Source organism: Piliocolobus tephrosceles, chromosome 12, assembly GCF_002776525.5.
Source record: "Piliocolobus tephrosceles isolate RC106 chromosome 12, ASM277652v3, whole genome shotgun sequence".
NCBI lineage: Eukaryota > Metazoa > Chordata > Mammalia > Primates > Cercopithecidae > Piliocolobus > Piliocolobus tephrosceles.
The window spans coordinates 78,517,329-78,531,982 of NC_045445.1; the positions used below are offsets into that span (position 1 = coordinate 78,517,329).

General features: G+C 35.0%; 1 protein-coding gene across 2 annotated transcripts in view; it reads left to right on the plus strand.

Moving 5' to 3' along the window:
* The window catches only part of ABCB7 (ATP binding cassette subfamily B member 7), a 97,791-nt gene that overhangs the window by 55,009 nt on the left and 28,128 nt on the right, over nt 1-14,654 (plus strand). For both annotated transcript variants that reach the window (XM_026451772.2, XM_026451773.2), the window contains exon 4: nt 8,451-8,570. In XM_026451772.2, coding sequence (XP_026307557.1) covers nt 8,451-8,570 — 120 coding nt within the window. The remainder of the gene's footprint in view (nt 1-8,450; nt 8,571-14,654) is intronic.

A 14,654-nucleotide genomic window follows, 5' to 3' on the forward strand; every position in this document is an offset into this window, starting at 1 on the left:
CAGAGCACTTTAGCCTGCAGTGGCAAGGTTTATGGGATCGATTCCCTTCTGGCTAGGGCTGGTTTAAATGCTTCCTCTGCGGGCAGGCATTAGCTGAGTTTTGCCCTGTTTCTGGTTTTCCTTTCTGCTCTAACAGGATAGCAACTGAGTTCAGCACCTCACAGTTGCGGTGCTCTCCCACTCCCAGCACACAGAGATGCTCTCCACACCACACCACTGCTTCTGCGGTGTTGGGGAGGGGTGGTGTCAGCAGTTCAGGACTCTTTTTTCTGTCTCTTCAGTGACTCAGCAATACGGCGTTAAAATCAGGTACTATGAGGGCTCACCTGATTTTTGGCTCTTACGAAGGTGTCTTTTCTGTGTAGATAGTTGTTAAGTTGATGTCCTTTAAGGGAGGGGGGATGATTGGTGGAACATCCCTTGATGGTACTCTACACCACATACTCTTTATTCAGTCATCCATTGATGGACATTTAGGTTGATTCCATTACTTTGCTATTATGAATTGTGCTGTGGTAAACATATGAGTGCAGGTGTCTTTTTTATATAATGATTTGTTTCCCTTTAGGAAGATACCCAGGAATAGGATCACTGGATTGAATGGTAGTTTTATTTTTAGCTCTTTGAGAAATCTCCATACTGCTTTCCATAACGGTTGTACTAATTTCCATTACCACCAACAGTGTGTGTATAAGCATTTCGTTTTCTCTACATCCTCACCAATATCTGTTGTTTTTTAATTGTTTAATAATAGCCATTCTGACTGGTGTAAGATGGTATCTCATTGTGGTTTTCGTTTGGATTTCGTTGATGATTATCGATGTTGAATATTTTTTCATATGTTTGTTGGCTGCTTTTTTTTTTTTTTTTTTGAGATGGAGTCTTGCTCTGTCGCCCAGGCTGGAGTGCAGTGACCGGATCTTGGCTTACTGCAAGCTCCGCCTCCCAGGTTTACGCCATTCTCCTGCCTCAGCCTCCCGAGTAGCTGGGACTACAGGCGCCCGCCACCTCGCCCGGCTAGTTTTTTTATATTTTTTAGTAGAGACGGGGTTTCACCGTGTTAGCCAGGATGGTCTCGATCTTCTGACCTCGTGATCCGCCCGTCTCGGCCTCCCAAAGTGCTGGGATTACAGGCTTGAGCCACCGCGCCCGGCCTATTGGCTGCTTATATGTCTTCTTTTGAAAACTATCTGTTCGTGTCTTTTGCTCACTTTTTGGTGGAGTTACTTGCTTTTTTCTTGTTTAGTTCTTTGAGTTCCTTTTAGATCCTGGATATTAGTTCTTTGTTGGATGCATAGTTTGCAGATACTTTCTCCCATTCTGTAAGTTTTCTATTTACTCTGTTAATTATTTATTTTGCTGTGTAGAATCTTTTTCATTTGAGTTCCATTTGTCTATTTTTGCTTTTGTTATCTGTGCTTTTGCAGTCTTAGTCATAAATTCTTTGCCTAGGCCAATGTCTAGAAAAGTTTTTCCTAGGTTTTCTTCTAGGCTTTTTATAGTTAGACCTTAGTTAATTTTTGTTTTTAGTGAGAAATATGGGTCCAGTGTCAATATTCTGTATGTGGCTATCTGATTTTCCCCACAGTATTTACTGAATAGATTGTCCTTTCCCCAGTATATACTTTTGTCAACTTTGTCAAAGATCTGTTAGTTGTACGTATGTGGCTTTCTTTCTGATTGATCTATCTGTGTATTTTTACACCAGTACAGGCTGTTTTGGTTATTGTAGCCTTGTAGTATAATTTAAAGTCAGATAATGTGATACCTCTTTATTCTTTTTGCTTAGTATTGTTTTGGGTATTTTGGGTCTTTTTTGTTCAATATGAATTTTAGAACAGTTTTTTCTAATTCTGTGAAAAATGACATTAGTAGTTTGATAGGAATGGTGTTGAATCTGTAAATTGCTTTGGACAGTATGGTCTTTTTAACAATATTGATTCTTTCAATCCTTGAGTTTGTTTTTCCATTTGTTTGTGTCATCTGTGACTTCTTTCATCAGTGTTTTATAGTTCTTCTTGTAGAGATCTTTCAACTCATGGGCTAAATGTATTCCTAGATATTTTATTTTCTTGTAGTTATTGTAAATGAGATTGAGCTCTTGATTGGTTCTCTGCTTGATTGTTATTGATGTATAGAAATGCTCATTTTTGTACATTGATTTTGAATCCTGAACTTTACTGAAGTTATTTATCAACTCTAGGACCCTTTTGGAGGAATCTTTTGGAGGAGTTTTCTAGGTGTAAGATCATATCATCAGCAAAAAGAGATAATTTGACTTCCTGTTTTCCAGTTTGGATGCTTTTTATTTATTTCTCTTCTGATTGCTGTAGCTAGGACTCCCAATTAGATGTTGAATAGAAGGGGTTGTGTAGGCCTCCTTGTTCTATTCTCGTTCTCAGGAGTGCTTTCAAGTCTTCCCCATTCAGTGTGATATTGGCTGTGGGTTTGCCATATGTGGCTTTGATTATTTTGAGGTGTATTTTTTCTGTGTCTAGTTTATTGAAGGTTTATGCTGGATTTTATTGAATGCTTTTTCTGCATCTATTGAGATAATCATATGGTTTTTGTTTTTAATTCTGTTTATGTAGTGAATCACATTTATTGCTTTGTGTATATTCTTGCATCCCTGGAATAAAACCCACTTGATCATGGTATATTATCTTTTTGTTGTGCTGTTAGAGTTGGTTTACTGATACTTTTTTGAGGATTTTTACATCTGTGTTCATCAGGGATATTGGCCTGTAGTTTTTTGTTTTGTTTTCTTTTGGGTTGTTTCCTTGCCTGGTTTTGGTTTTAGGGTAATGCTGCCCTTGTAGAATGAGTTACGGAGGATTCCCTTTTCCTGAAATGTTTTGGAACAGTTTCAGTAGGATTAGTGCCAGTTATTTATATGTCTCATGGAATTTGTGTGTAACTCTGCCTGGTTCTGGGGTTTTTTGGTTTGTTTGTTTCGAGATTTTTTATTACTGATTCAATTTCGGAACTCATTGTTGGTGGGTTCTGTATTTCTGTTTTTTTCCTTATTCAATCTTGTGAGGTTGTACATTTCCAGAAATGTATCTATTTCCTCTAGGTTTTCTAGTTTGTATGCATAGAAGTGCTCATAGTAGTCTCTGATGATATTTTGTAATTTCTGTGGTATCAGTTGTACGTCTCCTTTTCCATTTCTGATTATGCATATTTGAATCTTATATTTTGTTCTTGGTTAATCTAGCTAGTGGTCTTTCAGCTTTATCGTTTCAAGGAATCAGTCTTTCACTTGTCAATAGACACAGGAAGAGCATTTGATAAAATTCAAAATTTCTTCATAATAAAAACTCTCCGCACAGAAGGCATAGAAAAACTCAACATGATAAACGCCATATATGACTTACCCACAGCTAACAACATGCCAAATAGGGAAAAGTTGAAAGCCTTTCCACAAAAAAAAAAAAAAAAAAAAAAAAAACACTGTAACAAGACAGGGATGCCCGTTTTCACCACTCCTATTCAACATGGTACTAGAAGTCCTAGCCAGAGCAATCAGGCAAGAGAAGCAAATAAAAGGCATCCAAATTGGGAAAGAAGTCAGATTGTCCCTCTTAGTTGATGATATGATTTTATATCTAGAAAGAAACTAAATACTTCACCAATGAAACTTTTACATCTGATAAATAAATTTGGTAAAGTTACAGGACACAAAATCAACATACAAAAATCAGTAGTCTTTCTATACACCAATGGTGAAATCACTAAGAAAAAAATTAAGAAGGCAATCCCACTTACAATAGCTACCAAAAAAATACTCAGGATTAAACCTAACCAAGGAGGTGAAAGATCTCTACAAGGAAAACTATAACATCATTTTTCACAGAAATAGAAAAAAGAATTCCAAAATTTGTATGGAACCAAAGAAAGAGCCCATGTAGCCAAAGCAATCCTGAGCAAAAAGAACAAAGCTAGAGACATCACACTACCTGACTTCAAAATATATTATAACACTATTGTAACAAAAATGGCATGGTATTGATATAAAAACATACGTAGACCAATAGAGCAGAATAGGGAATCCAAATATAAATCCGTGTATTTATAGCCAACTGATTTTCGACAAAAGCATCAAGAACATACATGGGAAAAGGACACTCTCTTTAATAAATTGTGCTGGCAAAATTGGAGTCTGTATATAGAAGAATGAAACTGAATCCCTATCTCTCACCATGTACAAAAATCAACTCAAGATGGATTAAAGACTTAAATGTAAGACTTGAATCTGTAAAACTACTAGAAGAAAAAATAGGGAAAATACTTTGGTACATTGGTCTATGCAAAGATTTTGTGGTGAAGACCTGAAAAGCAGATAACAAAACCAAAAATAAACAGCTGGGACTATATTAAGCTAAAAAGCGTCTACGCAGCAAAAGGAACAACAGAGAGAAGAGACAACCTGTTAAATGGGAGAAAATATTTTCAAACTGTTCATCCAACAAGAGACTAATATTCAGAATATACAAGAAGCTCAACTCAATAATAATAAAAAAAAAAACTCAATTAAAAAGACATTTCTCAAAAGAAGACATATTGATGGCCAACAAGTATGTGGAAAAATGTTCAACATCACTAATCACCAGGGAAATGCAAATCAAGACCACATGAGATATCCTCTTCCCTCAGTTATAATGGCCTTGATTAAAAACACAAAAAATAACAGATATTGGTGAGGCTGCAGAGAAAAGGAAGCTCTTATACACTGTTGGTGGGACTATAGTACAGCCATTATGAAAAACAGTATGGAGATTTCTCAAAAAACTGAAACTGGAGCTACCATATGATCCATCCATCCCACTACTGGGTATTTATCCAAAGGAAAGGTAATCAGTATATCAAAAGGATACCTGCATGTTGTATGTTGATTGTAGCACTTTTCACAATAGCTGATACGGAATCAATCTTAAGTGTCCATCAATGGGAAATTCGATAATATAAATATGGAATACTCTTAGTCTATAAAAAAGTGAAATCCTGTCATTTGCAGCGACATGGATGGAACTGGAGGTCAGTATGTTAAGTGAAATAAGTCAGGCACAGAAAGACAAATATCACATGTTATCTAAGAAAGTTGATCTTATAGAGGTAGAGAATAGAGTGATAGATATCAGAGCCTGGGAAGGGTGTGTGGTTAGGAGTGGGAGATAGAGGGAGATTGGTCAATGGGTACAAACCTACAGTTAGATAAAGGTGTAAGTTTTAATGTTTGATAGCAGAGCAGGGTGACTATAGTTAGCAATAATGTGTATTTCAAAGTATCTGGAAGAGAGAACTTGAAATGTTCCCAACACATAGAAATGATAAATACTCAAGGAGATAGATACCCCCAATACTCTGATTTGATCATTACATATTCTGTACATTCAACAAAATATCACGTGTACCCCATAAATATGTAAAATATTATGAATCAATTAAAACTGTGCCTCGGACTCTGAGGTGCCTCTTTGGTTTGGTCTCTACTTAAAAAAAATGCATTATTTTTGAAACTTTATAGTTTATCAAAACTAATGGAATTCATGTACTTTACAGCTTAATGGACTCATAATGGATGATTACATAACTTCAGAACCCATTTTGTTAAATGAAGTGGTGACATTTTATGCACTATTAAGCCAGCTAGAATAATTTTCTTGCTCTTAGCCATAACTTCACTGTGTCCTTATTGAAGAAATTCTGGGATGTGTTGTAGAAGGTTTTGATAGAAGAGAGTGTTTCTAAAGATACGTGAAAACAGGGCCTTTTTCCATTATTCCATCAAGAAAAATAAGATAGACAAAACTCATGAAATGGGAAAGTGGTTGAAATGCCCTAGTTTGTGTTATAATACTTTAAATTATATTTATTTCATAATAGTTCTATTGGGAAAGGGAATTTTAAAATTACTGCCTTCAAAGGCCTTACCGGTTATAAGAGCATGTATATGTGTGTGTATAAAATAAAACGTTAAGAACTATACTTTCAGCATTTCATATTTTTGTCATCTTAGGTATTTAAAGCAGTTCAGGAAGATAACCCTTGTGTTTTTACAATATGAACAATTTTATTTCTAATACTTTTTATGCAATAAACTGCCTAAAAGACTAGAAAAGTAGTTTGCTGAGTCCAAGAGGGATAACTATAATATAAAACTAACCTGTAGTATATAAGGTACTGTCCTGGGCCTTGACAGTACCTTATATACTACAGGTTAGTTTTATATTACATGTTGACAGTTTCCCCCCATTCCTTTGCAAATCTGCTCGAAATTGTGTAACTTCCCTCCCTAACCCCTGCTGAATGTATATGTGAATTATAAAAAGTAGAAGCAAGCCAACAACAACAACAAAAAAGGCCATAAAAAAGTATCAATGATTCCACCCACTCACAGCTACTATTATTGACACTTTTGGTGTAAACTCCTACGTATATCACATTTTTTCCCACAAAAATATTTTTTTCACTCTGCTTTTTTCATTTAAGACATTCCTCTGTCACTACGTATATTTCTGAATGGCTGTGTTTTGTTGTTTGTGTTCACTCTATTTATGCTGTTCTCCAACATGTATCATTTAGGCTGTTTCCAATTTTGTTTCTATTAAAACAGAATTAGTATAAACAACCTTATAGCTAAATTTTCATTCCATTATTCAACAAATATTCATTAGGTACCTATTGTATGTCAGTCACTGTATTTGGCTTTGAGTTACAACAGTGAGCACTACTATTAGAGTGATTACTCATGTGGAATATGCAGGAGAGCAGATATTAATCAAATAATTGTACTGCTGTTTATGTAGTTTATAACTGAAATGGACACTGTGAAAGAAAGGAATAACGTACTGTGTGAGACTAAGGCAAAGGACCCTGATGGGCTGGGGAAGGCATTATTGAGGAAATGCTATTTGAGCTGTTGATCAGCTAGTTGAAAGAGGTTGAAGGGACCACAGGGGAAGGTGTTACAGAGAGATTATTCCAGACAGAGTAGACATTACTGTGTAAAGTCCCTATGACAGAAGGGATTATGGCATGTTTAAGGAACTGAAAGAAAGGCAGTACGGCCTAAGCACTGAAAGCAGTGGTATAAAACATAACTGGAGAGGTATTCAGGGGCCAGACCAAGCAGAGCCTTATAAGCCATGTTGCAGATTTTAGTTTTTATCCCAAGAATGATAGGCTACTGCTTAAGGGTTTTCAGCTGGAAGGGAAATCTGATTGCAGGGTGAACTTACTAGATAAGGGCAAAGCAGATGCAGGGAGATCAGTTAGGAGATTGTTGCAGTGGTTTATGCGATAATTGATGATAGCTTAGATTAGGTTTATGGTTAGAAATGGAAAGAAATAGATTCAAGAGATTTTTAGGAGATAAAATTGATTCAACTTAGAGCATATTTATAAGGGTTTTTTTTTTTTTTTTTTTGGCATAAATTCCCAGAAGTAGAATTCTTGACACAAAGGGCAAAATTATTTTAAAAGCTTGTAAACGATAGCAAATTGCTCCCCAGAAAAATAATTTCAGCGTATTCTCCATTAACAGTGTATTAGACTGCTCATTTTTATATGCCCTCAGCAGTAATAAGCAGTATCTTTTTTTTTTTACTCTTTTCATTTTCAGTGTTTTTTGGGTATGTTTTATTCTTTTTTAATATCTTTTCCAGAAATCAAGTTAATATTTTAATTTTTAAATGGGGATTGTTTTGCCAACCATAATAATATAGTAGTTTTAGAATATATATATATTGGTCTCCTTAGTTTGGTATTAGAAAGTGTAGTTTTTATTCTTAATTTTCTCGCTCTGAAGCTGAAAGTAAAGCAAAAGGATTTAATGGGAATGTTGTCTCAGGAACATGAGACAAAGAAAAAATGTGAGATGCATTTAGATCAGATTAAGTATTATTGGAAAATTGCATTTGTGAGGAAATTTTCAGTAACTCAACTTTGTTTGATATGGGCAATACCAAACCCTCTGCTTTCCTAAAAGGAGTATTGCAACTCTGCTCTACCATGAGTTTAGACATGGGACTCCAAAATATTTTAAATAAAAAACTGACAAATGCCAAAATGTATATAAATTTTCTACTACAAAAATGGAAATATGGAAAATTTATTTGAATTTTCTGTAGTGTTTTGGTAGCTTAATAAATTAATGTATAGTACATATCCCTTCATGACCACTAAATTACTTTTTTAACAATATGAGAGTGGCTAAAATTGAAAGTAAGACATTTAAGAGAAATAAATAACTTTTTTAAAGTAATTGAAATAGTTAATTTTTCTCCAAAATATTTTGAATTTGAAAGATATTAGCCTTAGATTCAGAATAAAAGTTATATTTGTAATATTTTCATGTATTTCTCAAATATATAAATTCTATATTATTGAATTATGGTTATATTTGAAATGACATGTTATTCACTGCTTTGTTTTCTCTCTTTCAATAGTTAAAAGATGTTGATACTCGGAAAATCATAAAAGCAATGCTTTCTTATGTGTGGCCCAAAGACAGGCCAGATCTACGAGCGAGAGTTGCCATTTCGCTTGGATTTTTGGGTGGTGCAAAGGTAAGAAATTATGCATTGTTTGGTTGCTCTAACTAAGAAATACTACATTTTCTAGTTATGAATCCTGGGCCTGGTATAAATCACTTTTGGGGTAGCATGACCAACCAACTTTTAGGACCCTCATTTAGTTTACATAATTATTTTATGCAGTCATTAGAAATTATATGGTAATGTCCTGTTTATCTCTGGATCAGACTTCTCACAGAATTAGTGGAATTCACTCCTAAAGCCATTGTAAGATATAGGTGCATTGATTGTAACAAAGCATAAGCACCTTTGTAAAAGAAGCTTTTTGGAATCTCTTTGGCTCCTACTTAATACATATTTTTGGTAAGCTTGGTTCCCAGATCCCAGTAAATTGAAAAGAGGATGAAGCCATTTTAGGAATACTGATAGCCATAAGTATTAAGTAACAGCTTAATATCAAGAGAAAAGCTAAAAAACAAAACAAAAACAGTCACAAAACCTGACTGTTCTGGTACGTTCAGTATAGGAGCCCTCTGCGTTTCATCAGCCTTCTCAGTTTGTCATTGTACTATATAAAGTTAAGTTATAATGATGACCTTGAGTTTGCAAGAAAATACAACCTTGTTTCCAATTTAGTCAGGTTTTTCTTTCTTTTTTTTTGATACGGAGTCTCACTTTGTTGCCCAGGCTGGAGTACAGTGGCACAATCTTGACTCACTGCAATCTCTGCCTCCTGGGTTCAAGCGATTCTCCTGCCTCAGCCTCCCGAGTAGCTGGGATTATAGGCACGCACCACCGTGCCCAGCTAATTTTTGTATTTTTAGTAGAGATGGGGTTTCACCATGTTGACCAGGCTGGTCTCTAACTCCTGACCCCAGGCAATCCTCCTGCCTCGACCTCCCAAAGTGCTGGGATTACAGGCATGTGCCACTACACCCAGCCCCCAATTTACTCAGATTTTAAAGTCAGGGAAGTATATGTTTATAGGTATACTGTATTGTCATGATGAAGTCTCAGGAATCAGACTGCTTGGGCTTTGCCACCTTGTAACCTTAAGCAAGTTGTTTAGTCTGTATGCCTCAGTTTCCCCATTTGTAAAATAGGGTTGTTATAAGGATTAAATAAATTAACATATAAAAGACTTATAACAGTGCCTGGCAGGTAGTAAAATACAAGTATTAAAAATAAATAAATTTAGATTTCCAAAAAAAATGGTTAAAAGTGTTTGCTTAAAATGAGTATAAAGGAGGTTTGGCTATAATTTGGCTACCACTCTTATATATGGATTAATATTTTATTTTAGAACTCAGTTCTTACCACTTATTTTTTCCCTGTATCATGTATACTCTCCTTTATTTGCTCATTCTTTTCCCTATCCTAAAAATATTAATTGAGAACTTATACACACTACTGTTCTTGGCATTGCAGAGTATTCAGATATGAACAAAACAAATTTCTTTCCTCAAACCATATGGGATAAGGCAAGCTTTATTTTATTGCCCTAATAAAAGGTAGGTCATAAATGATTTAAAGAAGTGCCAATCAGGTGTTGTAAGGTTTCAGAGGAAAGTTAGGAACCACTGTCAGCCGGGCGCGGTGGCTCAAGCCTGTAATCCCAGCACTTTGGGAGGCCGAGACGGGCGGATCACGAGGTCAGGAGATCGAGACCATCCTGGCTAACACTGTGAAACCCCGTCTCTACTAAAAAATATAAAAAACTAGCCGGGCGAGGTGGCGGGCGTCTGTAGTCCCAGCTACTCGGGAGGCTGAGGCAGGAGAATGGCGTAAACCCGGGAGGCGGAGCTAGCAGTGAGCTGAGATCCGGCCACTGCACTCCAGCCCGGGCGACAGAGCGAGACTCCGTCACAAAAAAAAAAAAAAAGGAACCACTGTCATGGGGAGTTAGGAAAGGTTTCACAGAGGAGATGACATCTGAGATAGACCTTGATTGATGAGTAGGATTATTACAGGTGTAGGAATAACATGAAAAATGGCCTAGTTGTGAGAGAGCATAATATGTGTAGAGAAGTGAATAGTCTATCTTGGCTCCAGTGAGGGTAAGTTGTTTCAGAGAATTTGCAAATAAGCTTGGAAAGACAGATTAGAGCTCGTAAATGTGAAATATTGTGACTGTGAAACAGAAAAATGTATTTAATTATGTGGGAAGTAGGAACCTGTATTTTGAATAGATGAGTAATAAGGTTAGAACTGTGTTTTAGGAAATTAATCTGGCCATGTGTAAAAGATGAATTCAAGTGGTGATAGACCTAAAGTAGAGATACCATTTATTTCACACATTCATTTCAGCAAATGTTTACTGACCAGTTATAAGGCTTATATAATAGTCTAGATAAGAAGTAATAGCAGTTTGTACTGAAGTGGTATTAGAAATTGCAATATGGAGGAAAATGCAAGAGATACTGTACAGTAGGGGAGATAGAGTCAACAATACTTAGCAATGGATCAACTATTAGAAGTTAAAAAAAAAGGGTAGGATTCCAGGATGAGAGAATAAGAATGCCTTTAACAAAAGTGGGTATAATCAGAAGGTCTTGTTTGGGGAAAATGAAGATCTTGGTTTTGGACATGTTAAGTTTTAGGTACTAGCAGAACACCCAGATAGAGATATTCAGCTGGTAATACAAAATGTGAAACAAGCTCAGGAAGGAGCCCAGGTCTAGAGAGATTGAGATGACAGTTGAAACAGTGCAAATTAGTGAGTTCAGCAAGGAAAAAAACACAAATAGAAGGAAAGAGAAGACAACTAGGGACAGTACCTTTGATTAATGTGTTCCTCTAGGGAAGTAAATAGAGGAAACTGAGAAGGAGTGACCGAAGAGTTAAGAGTAAAGGCAAAATAATTCACAATCAGACTCTATTTCATGTCTCCTTTCTCATCTGTAATGTCTGTTGAGTACTCTCCCAGTGGATCTCACCCATTCTTGGGGAAGAGTACTTACTTAAATCAAGATGCTGAGCAACAGATCAAGAACACATTTTTTGTTATATCTGTTTAAGCTGAACAGAGAGAACAATATTACAAATGTAATTTTAATAGGTATTGTTGAAAAATTTTAACCCTCATGCATTTTTAGCATAGTACTGGTTGCTGAATTGTCTTTTACATATAAATTGCCCAAGGATAAATATGATTCTGAGCTCATGTGCTCCTTTGTTAGTTGAATGCAAGTACTTTGCTGACAAGTTAAAGGCAGATTGTTTTCTGCACTTTCTTTTTAATTGAAGAGAACAGGTTAGAACATGACTAATTAAGCTAGTCAAAGTGGGGAGTCTTAAGTAATGGCATTTGTATTAGAATTTATTTTTAGAGTAAGTTCCAGTCCTTTAAAATACAGATTTTTGTTGCTTAGTGACAGGTCAATATCAGGGTATGAAACATAGATCTAAACTAACTTCCTTAATGACTAAAATATTTTTAGAAGGTTAATATTTGGTCCTTTAATCAACAACTACTGAGTGCCCATAAGATGGAAAATGCTATACTAAACTCATGTAAACTGATTGCAAATAAGCAGAAGGGAATATAGAAAATCCTCAAAAAGAATGTTTAATTTCTTTTGAATCAGGAGAAGGAAGAAATTGCCAGATGTTATGATGAGTGCCTGCTAGTACTTTCAAAGCATATAGAAAACAATTTTCTTTTTACAAAACAGAAACTAGATCATAGAATAACTTTAAACATGTAGAACATGGTAGTAGCATTTGACTATTCCTAAAAGCATTTGCACAGCTTTGTAGACTGTCCGTTTAAAAGTGCTTGCTCTTGCAAATAATTAAAAAGTGATCATTGTTTATTCTTGAGTAGTATTGCAGGTGTGTTTTATAATTGGTGTGGAAAGATGGATTGTTATCCCCTTTTATCCTTGGCTTCCTATTTTTCATCAAACCTGAATATATGCTTTGACATATAAACACCTTGGATCAATCTAGGCCTCTTTATATTCTAATCTTTCCTTTCTTCTCCACATATGCTGGGGATTTTAGTGCAGTGTTCAAGAATCTTCTCAGCTCTAAATGCCACCCTGCCATCTGCATGGCTGTAGTGGTATCATAACTAGGCATGAAACATAGATGAGGAAGAAGAAAGAAAAGATTATCAAGTAAGAAGAGGAAAACAGGAGGAAGATTTTGTGCCTAATGTATGGGAGCATAGCATACCTTCCGCTTACTTATTTACTTTTTAAAGTAAATTAAAAGTTTTGGTTCTGAGGGTCTTAAGGCTATCATTGTCTCCAGCAAAAATTTTAAAGATAAACGGTATTATGTAGAGATGCTTTAGAGTCCAGAGTAGACTAAGAGAGTGGATTGGTATTTCTTCTAGCAGAGTTGCAGCAATTCTATTTTAATATGTTTCGGTTCTATATAAGATGTATTTTAGGGGTTCCACTACCAAGAGAGACAAAAACAAAATGCCATTTGTATTCATTCCTTAAATCCCTACAAATCATATGCAATGTATTTCCTTACCATCTATATATATATCATAGGAGTATCATATTATTAATCTGGGAAATTTGAGGTCTTCTATGAAGTGTTTTTTTTTTTTTTTTTTTTGATGGAGTTTCACTCTTGTTGCCCAGGCTGGAGTGCAGTGGCGTGATCTCTGCTCACTGCAAACTCCGACTCCCAGGTTCAAGCGATTCTCCTGTCTCAGCCTCCCAAGTAGCTGGGATTACAGGCGGATGCTACCATACCCGGCTAATTTTTGTATTTTTAGTAGAGACGGGGTTTTATCATATTGGTCAGGCTCATCTCGAACTCCTGACCTCAGGTGATCCACCCACCTCAGCCTCCCAAAGTGTTGGGATTACAGGCATGAGCCATGGCACCCGGCCAACCTAATTCAACCTTTCTATTAGTATTTTATATACAACTGTGCCAGGATTTAGGGAAAATGTAAAACATATTTGTTGAAATCATTTGATTTTATAAAATGTATGTCACCTTTAATATTACCAAAAAATGTTTATTCATATTCTCTAACCACTGCCATCTTGGAAACCACTTAGATGACAGAAAAACTGGGGGCAAAGGAAATTAAAGCATCAAGTGCAAAAATAAGCTATCTTTACAATTATAATAATTTCAAGGGAGAGTGATTTATAAAAATAAACACCCTTTTTCTTCAGAAATGCATCTGTTATATAAAGTATGACAGGTAATATATATATTGAGCAAATATTTATTGACTAACAAATAATGATTTATATATATATATATATATATATATATATATATATATATGACATAATAGAAACATCCAAAAGGAGAGACAAATGAAGCTGTAGTAGAATACCAACAATTAAGCATATAGGGAAGGCTTTATGAAGGATTTAGCATATTTTAATAACTATTTTGACATTTGTAAATTTAAAACATTTATGTACTTATTCAATTTTTTTGAAATTTTTCTGAAAAATATTTTTTAAAATGAGGCAGTGCTACCTGATGCCTTTCATTAAGTTGAGAAGTATGAATTTTACCCTGGTTTATCATTTTTATTATTATTATTATTATTATTATTATTATTATTATTATTAAAAGAGTATATCTTGGAGAAGTTTTAAATTTACAGAAAAATTGAACAGTAAGTACAAATAATAATTAATAACCTTCCAAAACAGAAAGCACTGATCCAAATGGTTTCACTGGTGAATTTTATTAACTACTTAAAGAAGAAATGATGTGAATTCTCTATAATTTCTTCCAGAAAACAGAAGTAGAGGGAATACTTCCTAACTCATTCCTTGAAAACAGTTGCTCATACTATCCCTCAATTATTCTTTTAATGTTCATAGAAACAGTACTAAAGGCCTGCCTTTCATTTCTGATGTTAGTAATTTGTCTTCTTTCTTTTTTGCTTGATTAGCCTGACTAGAGACTTAGCAATTTTATTGCTCTTTTCCAAGAGCCAGCTTTTGGTTTTGTTGATTTCCTTTTTTCAATTTCATTGATTTCTGCCCCAATTTTTATTCTTCTGCTTACTTTGGATTTAATTTGCACTTTTTTTTTTTTATTTTCCCAAGATGGAAACTTAGATTATTCATCTTAGGTCTTTCTTTTCTAATATTTGCATTCAGTGCTATAAATTTCTTT